The sequence below is a fragment of the Diplotaxodon limnothrissa genome, linkage group LG23 (assembly GCF_057381915.1).
Source record: "Diplotaxodon limnothrissa isolate DT_005_m linkage group LG23, D_limnothrissa_male_GT1.1, whole genome shotgun sequence".
Taxonomy (NCBI): Eukaryota; Metazoa; Chordata; class Actinopteri; order Cichliformes; family Cichlidae; genus Diplotaxodon; species Diplotaxodon limnothrissa.
In genome coordinates, this window is record NC_140617.1 from 6,304,276 (window position 1) to 6,327,897 (window position 23,622).

Sequence of the window (23,622 nt, forward strand, 5' to 3'; positions counted from 1 at the left end):
CGGGATTATCAGGCCTGTTGAATCACTTAAACAGAACCTGTCTGACAAAGCGAAGTAGGCTAAAAGATTTCAAAAAACAGCACAACATACCACAAATTAAAGAAACTCAGGAGCAGCTGAGAAACAAAGTCACTGACATCTATCAGTCTTGAAAGTCTTGGAAAACCATCTCTATGTCTTTGAGACTCCAACAAACCACAAAGGGACCCATTTTCCATAAATGGATACAACTTGGAACAGTGATTACTTTTAAAATTGAGCTTTTCCTTCCCACTTTTCCTTCTCAATGTCAAAAACATTTCAGTGATCTCCAAGATTTCAAGAGTCAAATATGGTGGTGGTAGTGTGATGGTCTGGAGCAACTTTCCTGCTTCTGGACCTGGATCACTTGTCCTAACTGATGGAATCATAAATGCTGCTCTCTACCAAACAGTCTTAAGGGAGAATGTCTGACCATCAGTTTATGTTCTGAAGCTCAAGAACATTTGGGTTATGCAGCAGAACAATCTGAAAACCATTAGCAAATATACTACTTGAATAGCTCAACTAAACAAGAACAAAATGAAGGTTTTGTCAAAATCTGGACTTAAATCTGATTGCATTTTGTTTTGCCATGACCTTAAAGAACATACACATAAGGTCAGGCCATTTATGCCTGAAAACCCTCCGATGTGACTGAATCGAAACAATTTTGCAAAGAGGGTTGGGCCACATGTCCTTCACAGCGTTCTGAAACACTTATTGCCAGTTATCACAAGCGCTTGATTTTGGTTCTTGCTGCAAAGGGTGGCACAACCAGCTATTAGGTCCAGGGGGTAATTACCTTTTCACACAGGACCAGGTTTATTTGCATAGCTTTCTTAGACTAATACAATAAAACATCATTTTAAACTGATTTTTATATCCACTTGTGTTATGTTTGTGTAAATTTTTTTTTTGATGATCTGAAACATGCAAGTGTGACAGATACGCAAAAAAATAAGTGATCAGGAAGCAGAAAAATAATTTTTAATTGTAGCCCTGTGTTACAGTCTTAAACCACCACAATGCATTTTTGTATAGCACTGTTTGCAGGTTTCCTCACCTACATCAGGCAGTGCTGATAAAGCTATCTCTAAATACAAATGTGAAGTGCTGTTTATACTTGCAGTAGGCTACTTGCCAGCTTTAAATGGGGGCTAGGCCCCGATATTGTGCGAATGCTTGTTCTGAGCTGTACTAACATACCTATACTCTGTATATTAACTCTACCGTAAACTTAAACTTTAACAATTTAAGTGAAATCTTTGACCACTTCCTTTTGTTTTCCAACAAAACTATAGTGCCTCTATTAAGAGGAGCACCTGCTGTTTCCCTTCGAGATATGTGAGGCAATATATAATAAGCCTGACCAAATATTTGGGCCCTCATTAGTGTGGAAACCAGTCTGCAGTGCTTTTCAAGACAGTTTCGAGGACTGGGGACATTTCTGAAAAGTCAAAACAAGAGCACGCAGTGTAAATGAGGGCACTCATGCTTTATTTTACAGACTACACCGGATAGCAACACTAGCCCCTCTTGCATTGTGGGTAAACGAGTTTCTTCAATTGCCTATCAGTAACCCAGTCTAGTGATTTGATCGTCCAAAGAAACTACACACCCCACCCGCGCCAACCCAGAGGTCCCGGATGTCTATCGCGCCGGAAGAGAAGACGGTCCTTTCCCAGCCATCTTGTGGCTTCACCTAGCGAAGTGCTCGCACCAAGCCTCGTAGAATCGGAGGAAAATCCTGCTGAAGGGGCGCCATCATGCCCGGACAAATGCAAGAAGGTTTTGGCTGTGCCATAACCAATCGGTTCGACCAGTTATTTGACGACGAGTCGGATCCGTTTGAGCTGCTGAAGCAAGCCGAAGTAAAGAAGAAGAAGGAGGCTTCTGCCCCTGGTGCCGCCAAGACTGCAGCCCAGGCTGCCAAGCAGCCTAAAAAGGAGTCTCAGAAAGAGAGAAAGACCCCCTTGACCGATAAGAAGGAGGAGACCCAGGCCGTCCCGCTCAAGAAAGATGGTAAAATATAATTTTCACGTTTCATGTCTCGCACAGTTAAAGCAGATGCTTAACATTGAGCTAACAGGCTAAGCTGCTTGATTACTAGCTAGCAATGGTTCACAAGCCACCCTCCCCGTGACATGCGGTCCACATGGCTGTTGTGTGCCCCTGCTGGCTGTCATTTACCCGAACAATGACATTTAAACAAACGTGTTCTGCAGTGGGATCCGTTGGGCTTAAAAAATTTGCTGCCCGACGTGTTTTGGCTTGCCCTCCCCCCTCCAGTGGGCCTTGTTGAGCGGGTAGAACCTGAAAGCCTGACTGGCCGGGGGTGTATCTCCGGGTTTATACGTTTATGCTTGCCACGATGGGGTTCCAGAGACCCCCACTTGTGGCTGAGCTGACCCAGAAAGCAGTTTTTAGGAAGCAGTTAATTATTTTAAAAATAAAAGAAAAATATCTTTCTGTATATTAATGGCAGGCGCTTTAAGGAGAAGGAAGTTTAGCACGTGCAATGATTGAAGTAACGTAATATGAGTACATGTGTACGCTCGTGGCGGATCGGCAGGTGGATTGGACCTCGGAGCCTGCACTGCTCTCGCGCGGATGAACCTCGTGGTTGTAGTGTGGGGCGTGTTAAAGCACAGGCTCTTAACCCGCCACTTCCCATTGGCACATAATGCAGCCGCGATGCACGCGGTCGACGTACATTCACAGCGCTTGTATCTCCGGTTTCCATTTTCCCCCAGATATTTAATTGTCATATATAACATCATGTATAGTTAACAAGTCATTCAATATATTTTTGTTTTACAACTTGTTTGTCTTAAATTTTCCAGCGTCAGGATTTGACCTAGTTCCAGGAGGTTAGTTTGCCATTATCTTCACTTCAGGCTGCCAAGTAGGCTCATATCTGTTTGCAAGAGAGAAGATGAGACAGGTGCGCTGACTATGGTGCAACCAGCTGCTCCTGTGTAGTGGTGGATGTCTATTTTGGTAGCTGGTGAGTTAAGCAATGGGTGGGTGGTGTTGTGTCACACTGGGTCAGTGGCAGTTAGATGGGCCATACAGGGTTAAACACTGTGTAGGTGTTAATTCACATGGCTGGCCTGTGAAAGGAAGGAGTAACGAGTGATTAAGTTATCAGATGGCTTTCCAGGTTAGAAAACAAAAGTAGGTCAACTTCCTTTGCATGTTAATTGGAATTATTTGCTCCACTTAAACACAACAAACACATCTTCTTTGTCTTTTATCACACTCGACATTTGGTCCCAATCTGTCACTTTCACTGCTAATGGTCATCTGATCCTCCTGTTGTGGTCAATCCTAGGTGCTGGAATGAGGAGGATGGGCCGGAAGCCGGAGGGTGAGGGGTCCAGACCCCAGGGCGGCCAGGGAGAAGGACGCCCCGCAACAGACAGACGGCCAGCGGACAGGCGGCCACCTCGCCGCTTCGAGAGGCCTGCTGGCGACTCTGGCGAGAAGCCTGAGGGTGGTGAATTTTCAGTGGAGAAGTGAGTTTATTTTCTGAGCAGACTAATTTCCAACAGGGTGTCTTCTGCTTTCACAAAATAGTTGTCATTATTGGGTGGGACTACAACTGTTTAGGCGTTTTTTACCATGATAAGAGACTGTAGTCTTGCCCAAACTGCGGCAGGCACATATATTTTATTGTCACAAAAATCTGTGTAGGAAACTGAAAAAAATAAAGTCATCTGCAAATCAACTTTTAAGTAGCTACTATCAGGATTTTTATGAACCTTTTAAAAAAAATCAGTTGTATGTGCAGTCCCACTCAGTTGTATGGAGTCTTACAGGGAGCTTTAGGTCATTGCTCAGCTGATTGATTCACTTTCATATTCTCAGTTTTTGTTTACAGCAGGCAGCAGGAAAAGGAAAAACAACAAAAAAACCAAGCAAACAGAAAGCTTAGCACCAAGCAGTAGACAGTTAGCTGTTCAGGACTCCCTCAGGAGTTTGTAGAAACCAAAACCGGAGATAAGAGTGTTATGTTGTAATGGTGAAAACTTGTTTTTACTGCCCCCAACTGGACAATAAAAATGTTTTCCCCATTGGCTAAGGACCTTGGCCAGACTGTGATTGTAACAGTTGTTCTGCATTAATTTCTTTAGGCCCGTCAGCGACAGGCCAATGAGGGGACGTGGTGGCGGTAGGGGAGGCCGCGGAGGCAGGGGTCGCGGCATGGGTCGCAGCGATGGCTTTGATTCCCGAGGAAAACGTGAATTTGATCGGCACAGCGGCAGTGACAAATCGTAAGTAATATTTTTTTTTTTTTCCGCTCACTGTTCTTATATATCGCTTCATTGAAATACCCTTAATGCATCTGGTTTTAAGACCTTTGTGTGTGTTGTGATGCAGTGATCATGTTATGATCCTGGCTAATCCAGATGTTGTTTCAGTAGTTTGAAAGGAGAAGAGAAGCGTGGTGGAAGTGGATCTCACAACTGGGGCACCGTTAAGGATGAACTGAAGTAAGTTCTTACTTTAGGAACAGAAGAAACTTCTGTGATAGTTAAATAACACCTTTACGCTTTGATAGCGATAACTCTCTCGTCTGCAAGAGATACATTAAATGATCTATTAGTATGCCATTCTTAGGTGACACATGTGCTGTTCTGGGTAAAGCTTACTAAAATTGATGCATGCAGAGCAATCCTCATTTTCATGGCTTCCCTGCCCCTCCTTGCAGTGAGCTTGACCAATCAAACGTCACTGAAGAAAACCCTGAAGGAGAGGAGCATCCAGCTGCCGACTCTGAGAACAAGTAATTTTTTTCACCTTGCTGTGTTCCTCAATGAGACTTCACTTTCACTGTGAAAAGATTCACAACTTTTGATGTGCATTTTGTAGCCACACATGCACATCCATACTAAATCAGTTACACTGAAAGACAGTGTTATTAATTCTAACGCTTATCTGGGTGTGTTCATGTTGAAGGGAGAATGAGGTTGAAGAAGTGAAAGAAGAAGGCCCCAAGGAGATGACTCTGGATGAATGGAAGGCCATGCAGGACAAGGACCGCGCCAAGGTAGAATTCAACATCCGCAAGCCCAACGAGGGAGCTGATTGGAACAAAGGATTTGTGCTCCACAAGTCCAAGGCAGAAGTGAGTAAAAACAAAAGGTCTGCTCTCGGTTGGAGAAATTATTTGTTGCTACATTTTAACAGGTATCCAGTATTCAAGAATTATTCTTCCAATGTAGTATATTGACACTTCCAAAATAGGTGAGACAACAGCTTAGCCAGGAATTAGGGAAGATTATGGAAACTCCCATGTGTTGGAGGTTATGTTAAATATTCTTTCTCCGTGAGATGAAACTGACTTTAATAGTGTTGCACCGGTGCAAAAGGTTTTCATGGCTGCACTTCAAAGTCAGAACTTCAACATAGAACAGGAAGTAGTTGTACTTATCAGACAATGATGCAAGTTTTATTTTTGCAATATGCCTTTAAAAAAAAAAGTGAATCGGAGTGTTGTGCAAAATTGTATTAGCCAGTATTCACTTTCTAAGGCAGTACTCCATCATAGGATTTTCAGTCAATGTGCAGAACATGTCACTAAAACTGGGTTTCACATTATAGGTGTGAGTCATAAATTTTTAACGGGAATCGACAGGATGTTTTTATATTAACTGTATTATCTTATTAAGAGATTTGAATTTGTTGGTGGAAGCACATTATTTTGATCAGTGTGTTAATGTTGGCTTGTGTCTTTGTACCTGTCCACTGCAGGATAAGAAGGGTGATCTGATTGAACCTGAGGTTGATGAGCCGAAGGTAAAATTTCTACAGTTGCATGTACTCTGAGTATATGAAATCCAGACATGCATGCTAGCAGAACATTTATGTTGCAGATATACCAAAACAATAAAACTTAATTTTTAACCCTTGTTTTTGTAATTTAGGGAGATGATGAGCACCATTGCAGGAAGCCAGCCAATGACATTACGTCACAGCTGGAGATCAACTTTGGAGACCTGGGCCGTCCGGGCCGTGGACGTGGTGGACCACGTGGTGGCCGTGGAGGTGGAGGTGGAGGTGGTCGTGGCCGCGGCGAAGCCACCAGGCCAATGCGTGGTGGAAGGTCTGACAAGGTATGGGGCATTAAGCACAGCTTAGTTGCTGTTATATCAGCAACAACCAGGTTTATGCGCAGGAAGTTGGGATGCACAACACGAAATGTTTAAATTACCAGTGATTCTGATATTTGCTCTTTTTGTCATATAGAACGTCCTTTTTTATAGAAGTGGTACAGCCCTTCATTTAAAGAACAGATTGCCCTCTGCTGTTAAATCATTTTACGACTGATGGCAGTCAATTTATTTCTGTATTATTGCAGTGGACCATTTCCATTAATCAGTCATCTTTTCTAACTTGTACTTGTTGTCCACCTTTTCTAACAGTCATCTACGTCTGTGCCAAACGTGGACGACCCAGAGGCCTTCCCAGCCCTGGCTTAAGCCATGGTTGCTAATCCTCAGGCCTACAGGAGCCTCCTGAGCACCTCCACTACGAGGCTTGCATGTTCCTGGATCCTTCAGCAGAGTGAACCAATGGAGAAGACTGTCATTTACTATGACACTCAATGTGAGGACTGAGTTTTACCCAATAAAAACAAAACGAAGATGGAAAAAAAAAACAGAAATTAACAAAAAAAACAAAAAAATAAAAGGACTTCTTGCTACTCTGGAGCAACTTATTGGTAGAGGTTTTGTACTTGGAAACAAAGTAGCAGGGATGTTTTCATACAGTATTTTTTTCAGAGGTTATGCATTGTCCATTGATAAATTTTTGTAATTGCTGCTTGAAAATATGCATTTTGAAAGAGTATCTTTAGTGTGGTGTGTGCCATTGCTTTCTCGCTTTAAACTAGGCACTGTGGAGCTCCAACCCAAGCTCGTAAGCTCTGACACACCAGGTATTTCAGATGACGTTACAGCTTCAGTCATTGAGATTTATGGATTTTTTTTTCTTTACCACTGGGATATTGTTTTATATTTTGTACAGGAGGTCTATTCTTGTATGATCTTCAGCCTGTAAATCGTAACTATTTTCATAGATTCTTTCAGAGACTGTATTTCACATGGTGCAAATAGGATGCACCTTGATCTTTGGTCAAAAGGTGCTACCTATCTTTGAATGCATTGATGAAATGGCGCCTAAATCTGAATTTAAGGTTCTTTTTGTACTGAAGATGTTTTGAAGGAGTAACATTAGGTCATTTTGGAGGAGCACGCTGGTGATGACTCTTAAATTTGCGCTGATCATGAAACTTTGGTCAGGTGAATTTATTAGCTCAAAGATATTTCACATTTTCTCGTTACTTGTTATTTGAAGTGCAATCCTTGGTCTAATGCATCTTCCTCCTTGCCCATTTCATCTTTGATCACTGGCCATGTGCGAGTCAATTAATGCCTTTCTTTTTACTTTAGAGCGATAAGGGGAGGAAGTGTTTTTACACAGTTGAGATTTGACCCTCTCCAACTGTTTACACACTCCACTCTGGTATCCTTTTACAGATGTAAACTCAGCCCAGCTTCAGTTTGTTTCTGCAGTCTGTTCTGTGCTGATATTTTCCTCCACTGTTGACTTGCCCTGTAGCTTCCACAGTGGCACCACTGCATAATTGCTCTGAAAGAAATACAGTTGTCCATTGTGTGGAACAACAGAAGTTCTCTACAAATGTGTGAATTCTAGCCCTGCTATTGGAGACCTCTGTCGGTAAATAAAGGTGGTCGATAAATTTTTTTGCATTGTCTTTTCTTTTTTTTTGTCCTGCCTGCACAAAGGCACTATTATTTTACGCTTTTGCTGTACATTTCTTTTAAATTCCCTTTTGACTGCATCACTTTTTAAATGTATGCTACCACTGTGTTCAATTAGGGGGGCCTGTTATGATATCTAGCTGTTTTTTCACCTTGCCCTACTAGGCTAGTGTTGCATTATTACTCTAGTCATTTGACTTGCGCTGGACCTTAGTGTAGCCCCTCAGTTTTCTGAAACAACCTGATTTCTTCACTCCTTTAGGCCAGTTTTGTCCTGAAGGTTGGCTTTTGCAAACAAAAGATGTGAACAAATTGGCTGCCTGTGCACAGACCCAGCGTGGTGTCTGGGATAATCATTTGATGCTAATTTGCTGAGATGAAGCCAGAAGTCCTTATAGTCTGAAACCAAACATGTAGATCAGATTGCATCCTGTATTTTTGGCTCTGGAGTTACTATTACATACAGAAACATTTTTAAAACCCTGACCATGTTTGAAATGAGTTTGTAGAGAGATACTTTACTTGTCCCTGAAGGGAAATTGTTGCTACTGCTTTTAAAGAATGCAGTTTGTTGGGGAAAGACAGCTTTTGTGTTTTTGCTGCAAGTGCAATACTCAGATATTTGTTAATGATATTTGTTAATGATGAGCAGACTTTCAGCTTTAATTTGAGGAATTTAACAAAAGTATTTCATTAACTGTTTTAATAAATAATAGGCCCTTTTTTCAGAGGCTCAAAATTAGACTGCTTTAAATCTAAATAAATAAAAAAAAAAAAACAACATATATATATATATATATATATATATATAAAAAAAACACACTCCTCCCTTTAGAGATTCTGCCAGCAGCTTCAGTTACTGCTTATGTGGGTTCTTTTGCATTTAGTAAGTGGAAGGCATACTCTACAATAGAATAGAAAGGCCCTTTACTGTCATTGTCCATGTACAACAAAATTGTGAGTGCTCAACACCAGCTGTGCAGGTTTAAAATATAAATAGTAAGACAGCAAGAATAAACAACAGGAAAAATGTATACAAAATAAGAGGTAGGCTCCATTAGAACAGGGGCCCGTTCTTCGTACCTCGCTAAGTAGGTTAGCCGGATTAGATTGTTGACGATTTCGCGTGATCCTGGATCAGTCGGTTCCCCGAAGCTCATCCGGGACTTGCTGTCATAGCAACAGAGCCGTAAGCGTAAACCTGCTCGGGAGCAGGTTTACTTTATGTAAACAGGATTAGATCGCGGCCACGCAGGTATGTCCGCTTCATTTATACGAAAGCAACAGCGATATTTTTCCACTGTTTCACCATAAATAAATATTATCAATGTAACTAAAGATAATGCAGCACTTGATCCTTTTATTGATGTCACACAGATACATACAGGTCATTTCCTAAAAAAGGGAAATGAACTATTAACATTCTATTACATGTATGTGATTATTACAGATGTAATTCATATTTCAGAGTAGTAATTGTAAATTACTTCGTGTAATCAAGATGAGAGACCACGGCTATAAAAGCGAAGGTGGATTTGGGAAGCCTGTCGCAGCCATGTCCTGTCCGTATACGCGACCAACCCATTGCGGAAGGTGCAAGATTGATAAGGAGAGTCCTCAGAATTCAGCGTATATTGCGGGACAGACAGGATCCTTTAGCTCAGCGCGACAGTGTGCTCATAGAGAGATATCGATATTCCCGTGAGGGTATTATTCACTTAACCAACTTGTTGACGAGGGGGTGCAGGACCACCACCTGTCTTTTTTTCCTCTGCCCTTTTCTTGGTTGCTGTTATGAACAAACTAACAGAGTATTACAGGCCAGTATTACCTTGCCAAGAGACGCAAAGCAATCTAAGAGATAAATATTACCATTCTGTAGAATACTCCTGTATTCCACTTTTACTTGTTCCCATGTTCTTGTGGGTCCTGTTGTGGCTCTAATGTGAAAGGGGATATAATATAACATATTATAATATAATATAATGCCATATGATATTGGACAATATAGTGTCATATGATAGATCTACCCTACCGCCTACTGGTGTTGGCCAGAGGGGCCGATGGCGCGATATGGCAGCCTGGCTACAACCGTAGCTGCCTCCACCAGTGTGTGAATGTGGGAGTGAATGAATAGTGGTATCGTAAAGCGCTTTGGGTGCCTTGGAAAGCGCTATATAAACCCAATCCATTATTATTATTATTATTAAATTACCTACGAGTTTGATTTGTCAGCAACTTTCTGCCAGCCCTCTCTCCTTGCTTTTGCAGCCTTTGCAGTGTTCTCTTGCGTTTTAATTAAACTCTGAAACTCCTGAAATCCCTCACTCATGAGTTCTTGCTCTGCTGCCGGAAAATACCGAGCACGCCCCTTGGACATTTTCGCCGACCAATCAGCGGGTTGCCGATCAATGTTTCTACTATCGATGCGTAGCCCCTTTTACGACACCCAGTGATGTCACATTCCTGCGTCCAGCTGTAGTAATCGTCAACAGCAGGTGTGTTCGGGGAACCGGATTAGCGAGCTCACGGTTAGCGCGATGATTTGATCTTGGATGTGTCATTTGATCTTGGATGTAGTAAGCGACGTACGAAGAACGGGCCCCAGGTTGCAAAGTGCTTGGTTTAAGATGAGATTCAATTCAGTTTCCTTCATATAGCAGCAAAGAACACGGAAAACCCCAACACTCATATAACTCACCTTATAAGCAAGCACGTTGGTGACAGTGAGAAAGAAAAACTGTTTTAAAAGGAACCAAACAGAACTAGGCTCAGGAAAGGGCAGCCAACTGCTGTGACGGCTTGGGGTCTGGACGAAAACAGGACCAAGACACACTATGGAAAAGAGTCAGAGATGAATAATAAGCAGTGATTAAATGCAGAGAAGTGTATAAAGAACATCACCTGACGGAAGAAAAAACCCCTCAGTGCATCATGAGACTAGATTACTGACTCAATGATTACTGATTACTTTATTTACCATGAGAAACTCGTGGCTTCTTTTTATTTTGACAGATTGATTTGACTGAATCTGAGCAGAGATTTCAACCTTGTACGCTTCATTTGACCTTGACCTTCATTATTCAACCTTTATAGCTTTTAGAAGCCAAATATTGCTCCCATCATATGGGTAAAGATAGTAAAATACACCATTTCTGTATGTAATGCTTCAAGGTCCTAGATCAACGTTTAGGGTCACATGAATTAGGAAAAAGCTTTTAGTTTCCAGGAATATACTAAATTAGTCTTTATTTGAATTCTTTGAAACATTTTTTTCAATCTAACATTGTATGACTTCCTAATGACATAAAAAGATTAATATACTAAACTAGATTTTGATATTAACAATGCTGACGTCAGCACAAATGATGAGAGAACAGATGATGTCATCATACTGTGATAAATATATGATTAAACATCAGAGAAGTGCTCTCTGGGTGTTCTTGTTACTAAACTAGGTTTGCTTTGTACGACTCTGGCACCACAATTATAATCTTTGGAGTCAGTGGACCATATGACATCCAGGAAAAAAAAAACCATACAAAGTCTGAATGATGAACTCATTTATTGGTATTGACATCGAAGTAAATTAAGTATATATTTATGAGCTACGCCGATTCCCATATAAAGACAGTCATAGTCAAAGGGTGCAAAATCATCAAAGAGGTCACTCAAAACACAAGATTGTTTTGAAAAACATAAAAGAATAGCACTGTACATTCATCAAATTTTACTCTTTTTTTTTTTCTTTGCTATGCCAGCCCTGGAACAACAGAAAATATAAATGAATATATGAAATATATCCACATCCAAATATATTCGTTTTGATTTTCTTTCACCCTCTCATGAAGTTCATGTTTGCGGCTTTAAAGACTTTATTTCTGATGGCATCTGTCACTTTTACATCTTTGCAAAATGTATCTGATTCAGCTTTACTTTGTGTTCAGTGGTAATTGTCATTTAAATTAAGATAGAACTGATAAATGTGGATGTTACAAGTATCCCTTTTTTGTTTCTGCCATGTTTGATAGAAATGCATCACATAATTTTTATATTAATCAGATACATATTCTTGCTATTACTTGCCTTTTCTTAATGAGCTAGTAGTGTTCTACTGGATGTTGATCTGGGGACTGGGGAGGCCACTAAATTTATCACGTTAATTAAACAATTAAAGGTAACTTCTGCTTTGTGACATGCTGAATTTAGCATTAAAAGTAGAAAATTGTGACCAGAAAGAGATGCACACCATAAAGTCCTGAGATGATTGCAGGGTCCAAAGTCACTGCGCAACTGTTGTCAGGTGTTTGACTCAAAGCAAGCTGGGAACATGAATCCTACAACTGTTGCCTCAGCAGATGTGAATAATCGTCAGGGCACACGGTGTTTACCAGTGTTGGTGAGCCTGTGCTGGCTGCAGTTTCAGATTTCTGTTTTCAGCTAACAGAATTGATTCCTGATGCAGAAATCCGACATGTCTAAGATGGTTTTCTGCTCAGTGCAGAGATAAGATAAAGCTTTTCCCACGATTTTTTGGTATTAGAGTAAACTGAAAACCTGAAACAGAGAATTGTGTTTGGTCTCAAAGATCATACTTTCCCTCATTCTGAAACTCCTGAATGTTTATCTGCAGGAGTGTATGCTGTACCAAGTTGACTGGCTGTTTCCATAACTGCACAAACAAGTAGATATACAGATATTCTAATGAAGTGTTTGTTGAGTGTAGTAATCATATTCTATAAACATCAGCATGTTTTTACTGGCTTTGTGTTGTCAGGCTAATATTAGCTATTGTCTCTCAACACTGCTGGGCTGTTGAATTTGTCTCAAGTTAAAAAGTTGCAGTTAGTTCCAAATGGTCCAGTTTAACCTCCTCCTTTTGTAGATGAGCTAAGACTGAGGTAGGATAAATGCATATGCACGGGATAGTCAAGGCTATAACAGAGTATGCATTTGGGATGATCTTTTACAAAGGAGAGGACATGTCTACATGTCATAGCAGGAAAAGCACAAACAGAAAAGCAGATTATGTCTGAAATCTATTTTTGCATCAGGAACCAAGTTATCTCTCTGCTTCTCCTTCTATGAAACGTCTGATTGGGCCTTTGGAAATTTCTTCAGCCAGATCAGAAATGACAACATCTCTTGCAAGCCTGTCCTGTTAATTGTAGTCAAGCGATTAGTGTGTCCATTGCCGTTTTGAAGAGAAAACAATTGTAATGCATGACATGAAAAGAATACCCTTTAGGTTTAAAATTGTTACTGCATAACTGAAGCTCAGACTTAAGCAAAAGTTCTCTGATTTCAGTGAGCATGGAGGTAGTTCATGCAGTTCTTTGTTTCTGGGCTGTTGGCTTATCAGCATTCGTCCTCTAAAAGCAGGTTTCATTTGCTTTCAGTTTTACTAAGCGTTTTGAAAGAAGTCACTGCAGTCAATTTTCACTGCATCCAGAGTCAGCTTCCCTCCAAACACCAGCGGCTCTATGAAGATGTTGTGATTGGAGATGAAAGGCATGTCCAGAAACTCTCCACATTTCTCCTCATCATCTTCCTCGTCCAAATTTCCAGGCTCGTGTGATGAAATATAATCAACAGTTGTGTCCAGAGACGTGTGCGTGTGATCGGAGCTGTCTGAGTCGTGGGACAAACTCTTAATGTACGTGGTTGGAATGACCGACTCCGGCTCAGTCTCAGAGCTCAGCCTGGTTGAAGGAGACATACGCAAGATTGGTTTTCTAGATTCACTGTTCTGCTTGGGTAGCTCCTCCACATTCACCAGGATGAGCTTTTCTTCCTCCCTGGGTTCACTGGAGCTGCATGGTGGGAGCGGCAGGTTCATGTTGCCCTGTTTGGAACAGAGACACGAGCTCAAATGACGAACAATAAGAGATGCAGTCCAACCTGAATTCTTCTTAACTTTTATACGTTTACCTTGTCTTGGGTATACTCTTTGGCCCACTTGCTGTTTGCAGGATCTGGCACAACATCTAGCATGAAACACTGAAAAAGCTCCCAAGACCTGAGGGAGAAGGAGAAAACTTTTTATAGCAACAAAATAATAAGGTGTAACTGCGTTATAGAGTTTATGTTGCACATGTACCTTTGCTTTACGGTTGAGTTCTGGTACAAACACACAAGAATCACCACAGCCACGGAGCTGATAATACACACCGGTAGGAGGAACGCTTGGGTGTCATCTGCAACAGTGGCAACAAAATAAAAAGATGTAAGATCACGGAATACACCTTTATTTCCTCTGTTACAGCGCGTCTAGGACGCTTAACTCTTTGCAGGTTCTTGCAACAGGACAGCAAATCTACAACAGAATGGCTGAAAAGTAAAAGCATTAGGTATTTCAAAGGCCCACAGTCCAGTTCTCCACCCAACTGATGCGGTGGAAGTACTTCAAGAAAGCTAAGTATAAATAAATGCCAAGTTTCAATGAACTGAAGCAACTTTAAAAAGAAGAGTCATACAGAAAATAGGTTTACTGCTGCTTATAATAGTTATGAGACACTAAGTCATTGTTTGGACTTATTTTCTCACAGGACTGCATAGAAGGCTGTGACTAATTTATTTTCCTCATTACTGTATATGTACATTTAAAAAAAAATTATACATCAGTATCAGGGACTATTTTAACGAAGATCACTTGGATTGAAAACCAAAAAGCAAACAGTCTGAGTATAGTATAGTATAGTATATACTAGTATAATAGTGTGTTTTTAAACAGTTTCACTTAAAACAAAGCTTTAATGTGAAACTTTACAATTACTTGTATATAATAAATTTAGTGATAATAAGTTATTTAATATTTTATTTTTTATTTATTTAATATTAACACAGTACTACAGATGTGATAATTGACATGAACTTCTTACAGACCTGTTAAATTCAAGGCAACACTCAACAACCAGGTAGCTTAGCTTAGCTTAGCAAAATGATTGCATTGGAAATAGCTTGCATGGCATGCAGACCTCCTATTTTACCGTGTCACTAGTGCAGTTTCAGATTTACTCTACAAACCCAAGAGTGGGATTGAACTCCTCCCTGAAAGAAACTAAGTGTAAAAAAGAGGCTGCTTACGTGCAATGAAGAACTTGATCTTTTGACCTGCAGGACCATCTCCTGCAGCTGTTGAAGCACTCATCCACAGTCTGTACTCTGCTGGAGGCAGGTCTTTAATTATATACGTCCTCTCTGATGCTGGCGTAGAGTCTGAAAATGTATAAACACATACAGCAGAGGCAGAACATTTTGTCAGTGTGCATAGTTTCTGTTAAATATGTTTCAGTCACTGACTGTATATAGAAGAGCTCGGTCATTTGAGAGGGACTCAGCATAAAGTTGCTTTTCCTCCACACTGAAACGATCCAGCTGGGGTGGTTTGGAAGTCTGGCTAAGGTGCCTCACAGGTGTGAGGTTTTGGGGCTTCCCAGCTTGTAGGAGGCCCTGATGTAGACCCAGGAGAGATTATATATTTTAGTTGGCTTGAGAACAGCTTGGCATCCCTCTTCAGAAGAGCTGGAGGAGGCGGCCGGGGTGAGGTTGGTCTGGTTGTCTATGCTTACACTGACCCGTTTAAGTAGCACAAACTGGGTAAATGTTACACTTTAAGGTGTGGCTGTCTTGTGATTCATAAGTCACAACTCTATAGATGCACATGCAATCTGTGGTTTCTTTGTGAGGCCCACCCTTCACTCATTGTGTCCGGTTTCCAAACGGCATGCTGGCAACAGAAGAAATGCTGAACTTCACAAACTAATGGCTGATGAATCCTCTGTATGATCTGTATGCTTTTTTAATCATCTGTTCTCTTATGTTTCATTTGGTTACATCGCTTCACAAGAAAAATGCTTTAATGCCTGGAACCATATTGAAATAACAAGCTTTTGAATAAAATATTAATGTGGTCCCTTCGATTTAGCATTCTCATTTTCTTCACCTTGGCCTTTTCTGAAAATGTCAGTAAAATAAAACAACTGCAGTTTAACTCTTCCTTACAGATTTTAGTGTTCCCCATGGTCTCCAAATAGATAGTATACTTGGTAATGCAACCCCTGCGCTGACTCCTGTCAAGCTCACTCCAGGTAATGTTCACGTTGTTTCTTCCCTCAACCTTCTCTTGGACACGTGGGGCGGCTTCTGGAGCTGCAAACCACAAGCACAACCCAAAACACTGCTTAATATGATGACCATTAACAAAATATTTAATATTTAATAAGGAATATTGACTGTTTTGTATGTCTTACCTGACTCCAAAGTGGCAACACCTTTAAATTTCCAACTAATGGAACTCTCATTATAGAGCACATACACCGCTCCGTCATAGCACTCATATGGCTGGACATCTGCAGAAAGGAGGACAGAAGCACTTTAAGAGAAAAAAGAAATGTGCAAAATGTGTGTTTTAAAAAAGTGACAGATCACTCATTAGAGGCTTTGCTTTTCTCCTGCTTCATTTTTCACTTCCTACCTGAAATGACAGCGTGGTTTTTGTTCTCGCCCAGCCTGACCCATCTGAGCTCCTCCAACTTGTTGCCATCTGGGTACCACTCCACTACATATGTGGTCGGTGGTGGTGCAGTTTCAGGTTTTGTCCAGGAGATGGTGATATTGGAGTTGTTGGCTGTTACTTGTAAGTTGTTAGGGGATTTGGCTGAAGCGAAAACAAGGCAATCATGTAGTCACGTAATTCACAAATGCATAGACCAGTGTTACTAATACATTTGTAACATTTTAATGAGAAGACTTAAAATTAAAAGAAAGGGAACCAGACTGTGGATTTTTATAATTCTCCTGACAAAGAAACAAGGCAGAATTACCATCTGGGAAAAGTTTTTCACGAGGGCAGTTAGGAATTGTTTTATTTTTTGCAACAAATAGACGTGTAAGGTAAACTGCAACCTGAATTATTACATAAATAACTGCCCCTGTTTTGTGGAGGGCCTCAACATGTTGGTGTACGCTGATAATGCACAACATTACAACCACCTGGCCTGATACGAGCAGATCGAGCATGCCATCAACACAGATCTGACCCAGAAAACATGCACGCAGGAACACTAAAATTGTCATATATCTAATCTATAGGGTGACATTAACATACACTGTGTCATATCTTCCCTATGCGAAACTGAAAATTAATTCCTGGGAAAAAGGAACTAATGGAGTGAGAGTCACCTTCTACGCCCTTCCCCCAAGTCAAAAGTTGTCTTTGGTGTAGCTGGATTTAATTTCCTTGTGGTCCCACCCACCAAATCACACCTTTTCTTTACTATCTTAAAGAGCCGCTAAGTTAAAGCCAGACTTTAGAGAAGTCTCTGTGTCCATGCTGAGTTTTGAAAACTAAAGGCAATGAAAATTTGGGACTTTGTTTTATTGTGTGAGACAAGGGATGAGGAATAAAAATGCTTTACAGCCACAGGCACCTGGACACTCTAGGGTTACTGCTTGGGCCGGACTTGTTGCATGGGTGCTCAGTAAGATTGGGATCTGGAGAGTTTGAATGCTAGGTCAACATGACAGACTCTTTATTGCATTCCTCCAGCTGTTCGTGAGCAGCTTTTTCAGTGGCGAGGTGAGGACACTGTGGCCTGAATGCACTGTAACGAGACCATCAGTGCCATTCACTCAAACTGCAGGGGGGATTTTGCTGTAGTCGAATTTGGTCTAATTTTAGACCAGATCTGTCCTTGAAGAGCATATTCCAAATATGTTTTTGGTGAACCAGATAACTACAAACAAAGACATATCAGTGTTTCAGCACAGAAGCTCTGGTTGCAGAACAGACGATGGAAAAAGAGATACTGAATCATATGTCAAATGTCTTTGTTTTTTTACCTTCAGTACGACGGGTTGTTACTCTGGCAGGAGGGGACAGCCCTTTGGAGTTGCGAGCCCTCACTGTCACATCACAGCTGGCACAAAGTTCAACTAGACAACTCCTTTCATTGGCACTGACGTTGGTGATGACACTAAAGCTAGAAATGCTGAGTTCATATCCTAGGATCTTCCCTCTAGAGACGGAAACGTTCATCTCCTGAAATCAAAGAAATAAAAAAGCATCATATCAGTTTTTTTGATGACTGGAGGATGCAGACCAGACAAAGGAAATGATTACACAAGCCTGGGATTTAGATGCCGCTCAAAATCAACATCACAGCAAGATGAGTATGTAAGACACATCATTTCTGTTCAGCTCCTCTCTTTCTTGTAAACTGAAACTGTGGTATCTGCTGACAGGTTTCACTTGTCTCTCAGTGTCTTTATGTGACATTGAAAGTTTCGAGGTGTGTGTGTGTGTGTGTGTGTGTGTGTGTGTGTGTGTGTGTGTGTGTGTGGTCCAGAGTGGTGATTGTGTGAGTGTGAATGTCACACCTCAGAGGTGGTCAGTTGTTGACATTTAGTCTGCAGAATAAAGTAGTAGTAGTAAAGCACAAAGATCAGAAAGTGTTACTATGGTTACAATGTCACATGCCCACACAGACACACAGAACGGGGAGAGGGGAATACATGTAGACCTCAAACCCTCAGACTCAAGCACACACAGCAGCGCTATGTGCTATGTGTCAAGTGCAGTGCAATTTCATGTAATTCAGCTCTACAGCAAACATGTTAAGGATAATAAACAGTGAAAACTGTATAAGTTTTCTAATAAGACTTACCTTCCAGTAAACTTTCATGTGTTTAAAATCAGATGCAAGCCACACATCCAGCTCTTTGGCAGGGGCTAAAAAAAACAAAACAAACTGCAGTAAGTCACCAGGACATATTAACTCAATTCATGCAAGAGAAGCTAGTGAACTGGGTGGGTTTTCATTTCAGTAAATGAGCGCATCTGCATCAACGGTGTGATGGTTCCTTATCAGTGATGAAATGCTTTGAAATATTTTAAAAAGTGACAGACATCCATTGTTCAGCTCTGTTAAACTTTCCATCTTAACTCTGACAGTAATGAGTAGCAATTCCAAGAAACCCCGTGTTATTTGAATCAAAGTCCTTATCTAATTAAAAAAAGAAAATAATGCACAAACAGTGTGGTTAAAAGGTCTGTTGGTGCAAACTGTGGTTATTCATTATTAAAATTAATTCTATGAGGCTTTATTCACAAACTCTGTGATGCTTTTGGAAAGTTCTGTCTAAACCAAACTTGCTAAAGTTTTACACAGGGGAGGGTGGTTTCCTCTACAGTAACTCTGGCAGCAGTGTGTGACCGTACATGAGATGTTGTAACCCAGTGAGGAAGAAAAGGTCACTTCACCCTGTCATTTGTGTACAAATGTAGGAAGATGTGGTAAAATAAATGTAAATGAGGTTAGAGGGAGTGCTTTGTACATTGCCTCCTAGAAGACGCATGTATGCTAGCGTCAACCCTATTCCAAAGTGCACTGCCAGTTATTACTTTCTTTCACTTCCAGTAATTTCTCAAAAGAAGGAAAATTTAAGTATTAATGAGAACACACAGCAGTCACATGGTCACAATGGTTCCCTGTTGATGAGTTCAAGTGCTGTTGTAAAATGAGATTTCAGGGTTGGCCGCTTGCAACTTTTTAAATGCCAGTTTCAGTTGTTTCTATTCAGAGTGTTTATATTTTCAAATACAGATACCAACCACAAAAAAGGATATCACAGCACTGCCTAGTGCAAAAATGAAAACACCTATGAAATGATCCACTTTCACAAGAAAAGGCAACATATTGGGTCATGTTTCTCTCTAAGCTGATTTTCATTGTGCCTTTGATGTCATGATAATAATCATCTGTGGTCATTTAATGTGTGGAGTCAAAATAGCCTTCTTCAGAGGTCCAGAGAGCACGTTGCTGTCCAGAAAAATGAGGAAGAAAGACAAACTGCAATTAATGTGTTTGATGCACACACGCTCGAAGAAGGCGCGCAAGACACTCTTCACAAACGTTGCTTCACCTTTCTGTCAAACTGACGTTCATGGAAAATGATGATCTGTCACTGCTGTACATTCATAGTTTTACATATATGTACAGAGGCCTGCATATCTTCACACCATCAGTATTAAAAAATGCAGCGATACTTCCCATAAAGCATCATGGTCTTCTTCACAGCCTCACCTTTCTTCCCTGTGCCTCACTATTGAACTTGTTTATAATTACACTCAATAAATATTTCCTGAAGATATTTATTAAATTAGCAATTTAAGAAAACATGCATACATCGTATTGGAAGTAGCTGCTTTTGTTCTCAGCACAGTAAGACCCATTTCAGTGGCTCAGCCAGTGGTGAGCAGATAAGTGCCTCAGAAACCGAGAGGAAGCACAATTGTATTATCTGATGGTCTGCACAGATAAAGTGCCACAGATATACTGTATCTGTACCTTATTATCCGTCTCTAGACAGAATGTGTAGTGTCAGGAAGTGCTTCATAATACGCAAAGGCAGACCTTAAAACAGCCTTCCGGAGCTGCAGGTTAACACATGAGTACTTACATTCCTCTTGAGTCCATGCGTAAATGTTTGTGCTCCACTCACTCCACAGGCCGGTGCTGAATTTAGATCTGGCTCTGAAATGGTACAACCTGTAGGGCTCCAGAGAAGAGATGGACCAGTGGGAGGAATTCATCTGCACAACCTGTAAGTTAATAATAAATACATATTTTTCAGTTATATAACCTCAGATTGCCATATAGATACGAGTTTTGCATGTGGAAGTGATCCGCGAATTAACCCATTGTAAGAACACCTGAGAGAAGATAAAAGGACAAATTCCAGCTTGTTTTTACGACTTGAGCATCATTGTCAATTCACTTATACTCATATCAGTCCTGCTACTCATATATGCCTCTCGATCTGAATCAGTAACAGACCTATTTGGTCTAACTGTATATCTTCAAAGGTTCATGTGATATCTCTGACTTCTACTTTTCTCACTGAAAGTCCCTAAATTCTCAAACTCTGAAGAGTTAAAATGTCTTACTGAGTCCTGATAAGTTGTCCATGTCTGCTTTTCTGCCCTGTACTGGATCTCCAAGTGCTGAGTCCTCACAGGCTGCTCCACTTTCATGATGCACTTCCGGGAGTAGCACTCTGGCTTGCCCAGAACGGGAGTCGACGGCATCACTGTTCGGATCAACGCAAAGTGGTCACATAAATGACAAAAACAAACATTTTGTACAGCACTAAAACAAAACAGGTTCCTAATATTTGCCATATATGTATTGTCTTGATGCATGCTCCATCCAGCGTGTAAGGAAATCCATCTGGATGTTGCGTTTTCAGTGGGAAAGGTGTTTCATCCCTCATCCGTTGAATGAGTGACGAAACGTTTCCCGAGCTAAAAACGTAACATCGGTGTGAGCAGAATCATCTTTCTGGGATTCCTCTGGATTATTATTGGCAGGATTTGGAAAAGAGCATGGGTGATCATCAGTAACCATAAACTTCAAGATTGAAGTATAGAACAGTTTCCACTGCAGAGTTGGCGTGAAATTCTACCCACAGCATCATTACGTTGTCATACCCTTCAGTCAACCTGAAAATCTTTTCTTGCTTTTTTTTCTTTTTTTTTCCCACAAGTTTCATCTCTGGAGTCATTGGTCTCCAGTTGATGGTAACTTATATGAGTCTTACCAATTTTACTGAGTGTGTAGTTAATGATGGACGAGTTTGCAGAACCCAGTGGGTTTTCAGTTTGAACCCACACTGAGATGAGCTCGACTGATCTGGAGACAGTGAAATTCACCGACAGCAACTCGGTTCCCTTATCGGAGACTTTGTATGACGTTGATCCATCCGAGTGACTTCCAGAGACCCCCTTCACCCTGAAAGTTTCAGTTGACAGAAAAAACTGTTATCGATGTGTTTTGAAGGCAAAACTGACAAGCAGAATATTTGTTTTTATAGCAGTATGGTGGTGACTCACCAAAGCGCTGAACTGTTTCGAAGATTAGTGTCCCGTCCTCTGTTCCAAATGCAGACCACAACTCCACTTTCATTCTTTACGATTTTGTAGATGCATGAAATGTTTTTAGGGTGATCTGGTAGGTCTGGAGATCAAAGAAGACAGAGAAAATACTCAACTGAGTACTGAGCGGAGAGCTAAAGCATAAACAATACTAAAAGTAGTAATTTGTCTTTTTATGTCAAGCTGCATGTATCAGAAACAGCAACAACAACCAAAAATAGTTTATTTTCACACTTGAGTTAGCAAATCCTATATAGACTAAATAAGAAACTTATCATAGCTAACTTTGACACTTAGCTGTGCTCACTCCTTAACATGCAACCAGAGTGTACATTATGTAAAGACAAAAAAGCAGAACCAAATGACCCTTTGACAGCTTTTGTAACTTAGAAGTGCTAAACATACCCTAAAATAAAAAGTTCTCAAGCTGAAAGACAAGTCCTGCCCTGCAGAGCATCGCTCAGGACTTTTCAGTCTATTCAACATCAATCTGTTGGCTTTTTCTAATTAGAAATAGAGAGCCTAAAATCCATGAACCTGGGCTAAAAGTCTCAGTAGAGGGGACTTTCATGCTCACTGAATACTCACATCCAGCTGAGATGTCAAGTCCACAGGGGTCCAGATCTTTACGGTTCTCACAGTGACAGCTGTATGTTCTGTTCTCTGTTATGTTCACCACCTTAAAATGTATGGTTGTAGAATTCAGTGCTTTGTGTTTCTGCTTTGTGGGACCTTGGCCACTGTACATGGAACCCGTACACATCAGGTTAAAGATGCAGAACACCTCAAAACTGGAGCCTAGCTGCACTACAGAGTCAGTACTCGACCTGATGACGCAGGATTTGTCACCTAAAACAGAAAGAACAGCTTACAGACTGTAATAACATGATCATATATATATATATATATATATATATATATATATATATATATATATATATATATATATATATATATATATATATATATATATACATACATACATACATACATACATGTGTGTGTGTGTGTGAAAAAAGTTATATCCCAGATGGCAGATACATTTGGGGTTAATCAGGGCTATGCCTGACACTTGGCTCATGTAAGATGAGCCAGTCTGAGTCAATGTCTTTAGTCAAGGCCAAATTTGGCTCATAGGAACCTGCAGAAACAGCCAAACATTAACTGCTAATCTGGATTATGTGAAAATCTGATTTAACTATAATTTCAAATGTCAATCTTCACATTTGCACACAAAAACACTGTCCACACGTTCTTCTTCTAGGCATATTCTTCGGGATATCAGTTATCACATTAGTTATCATATATAAACTATCACATAACCACAAGGTTCACAAACGACGGACAATGGGAAAGATTCTAGATCACTACCTTTAAGACTTCTTTAAAAAACACACCAAACAAACCCACTGATCGTGTTGCTGATATCGAACTTTTATCACCAACATATATAAAGAGAAAATAAGAGATATGTTAGAAAACTGAATCCACACATTTATCTAAGCTTACCAATGCAAAGCTGCACGGCCAGCACGGCAACGGCGACGAAGACCGACCGTAACTGCAACATTGTTGCCACGAGTCATCAGCAACTTTACAGCAGCCTAAGTGTCTCTTCCATTGCCACGGGAGCTGCTTCGCCTTAAAAAGGAGAAGTAAAAAAAAAAATGCCTGCGATCTCTTATGCTTTCGATGCAGCGACTGTAGAGGTGGGAGGAATCAAAATAACATTATTGATTAGAAATGTTCACTTCATACAGCCAATAAGGTCGTAACTTATAAAATGTATACATTGTGAGGCATGTACCAGTGTCAGTGTAATCACACGCATGGTTCAAGTGCAGCAGAGGACAGTATATAGTCAATAGTAGTTTA

The 23,622-nt window shown here is 40.6% G+C and overlaps 2 protein-coding genes across 7 annotated transcripts; one reads left to right on the forward strand and one right to left on the reverse strand.

Annotated features, from left to right (window-relative positions):
• Nucleotides 1-1,675: 1,675 nt before the first annotated feature.
• Nucleotides 1,676-7,780, forward strand: serbp1a (SERPINE1 mRNA binding protein 1a). 4 transcript variants are annotated; one of them, XM_085347284.1, is made up of 9 exons: nucleotides 1,676-2,043; nucleotides 3,356-3,539; nucleotides 4,158-4,298; nucleotides 4,446-4,517; nucleotides 4,736-4,810; nucleotides 4,981-5,152; nucleotides 5,779-5,823; nucleotides 5,952-6,140; nucleotides 6,450-7,780. In XM_085347284.1, exons 1-9 carry the CDS (start codon nucleotides 1,788-1,790, stop codon nucleotides 6,504-6,506), a joined length of 1,191 nt encoding a protein of 396 aa, XP_085203410.1. In that variant the 5' UTR covers nucleotides 1,676-1,787; the 3' UTR covers nucleotides 6,507-7,780. The 4 variants fall into 4 exon arrangements, with proteins under 4 accessions (XP_085203410.1, XP_085203411.1, XP_085203412.1 ...); XM_085347285.1 differs by having other exon boundaries at nucleotides 4,984-5,152; XM_085347286.1 differs by having other exon boundaries at nucleotides 4,449-4,517.
• A 5,435-nt stretch (nucleotides 7,781-13,215) lies between these two features.
• Nucleotides 13,216-23,320, reverse strand: il12rb2 (interleukin 12 receptor, beta 2a). 3 transcript variants are annotated; one of them, XM_085348262.1, is made up of 15 exons: nucleotides 23,257-23,320; nucleotides 22,336-22,596; nucleotides 21,706-21,829; nucleotides 21,414-21,604; nucleotides 20,761-20,903; nucleotides 20,274-20,415; nucleotides 18,479-18,543; nucleotides 17,655-17,853; nucleotides 16,288-16,497; nucleotides 16,064-16,162; nucleotides 15,816-15,962; nucleotides 14,898-15,029; nucleotides 13,912-14,008; nucleotides 13,743-13,830; nucleotides 13,216-13,656 (listed from the first exon to the last, which is right to left on the reverse strand). In XM_085348262.1, exons 1-15 carry the CDS (start codon nucleotides 23,315-23,317, stop codon nucleotides 13,216-13,218), a joined length of 2,400 nt encoding a protein of 799 aa, XP_085204388.1. In that variant the 5' UTR covers nucleotides 23,318-23,320. The 3 variants fall into 3 exon arrangements, with proteins under 3 accessions (XP_085204388.1, XP_085204386.1, XP_085204387.1); XM_085348260.1 differs by having other exon boundaries at nucleotides 14,898-15,039; nucleotides 15,820-15,962; nucleotides 16,288-16,470; nucleotides 23,257-23,317; XM_085348261.1 differs by having other exon boundaries at nucleotides 16,288-16,470; nucleotides 23,257-23,317.
• Between the last annotated feature and the right edge of the window lie 302 nt (nucleotides 23,321-23,622).

Bases quoted from the DNA above. Each gene is read 5' to 3' on its own strand.
- il12rb2 (XM_085348262.1), bottom strand. From the start codon at position 23,317: ATGTTGCAGTTACGGTCGGTCTTCGTCGCCGTTGCCGTGCTGGCCGTG. The intron at 22,597-23,256 runs GTAAGCTTAGAT...TTTCTGTTTTAG, and splicing joins GGCCGTGCAGCTTTGCATTG to GTGACAAATCCTGCGTCATC. The intron at 13,657-13,742 runs GTAAACGTATAA...TGTTCCAAACAG, and splicing joins AAGAGTATACCCAAGACAAG to GGCAACATGAACCTGCCGCT.
- serbp1a (XM_085347284.1), top strand. From the start codon at position 1,788: ATGCCCGGACAAATGCAAGAAGGTTTTGGCTGTGCCATAACCAATCGG. The intron at 4,518-4,735 runs GTAAGTTCTTAC...CCCTCCTTGCAG, and splicing joins ACCGTTAAGGATGAACTGAA to TGAGCTTGACCAATCAAACG. The intron at 5,824-5,951 runs GTAAAATTTCTA...TTTGTAATTTAG, and splicing joins CTGAGGTTGATGAGCCGAAG to GGAGATGATGAGCACCATTG.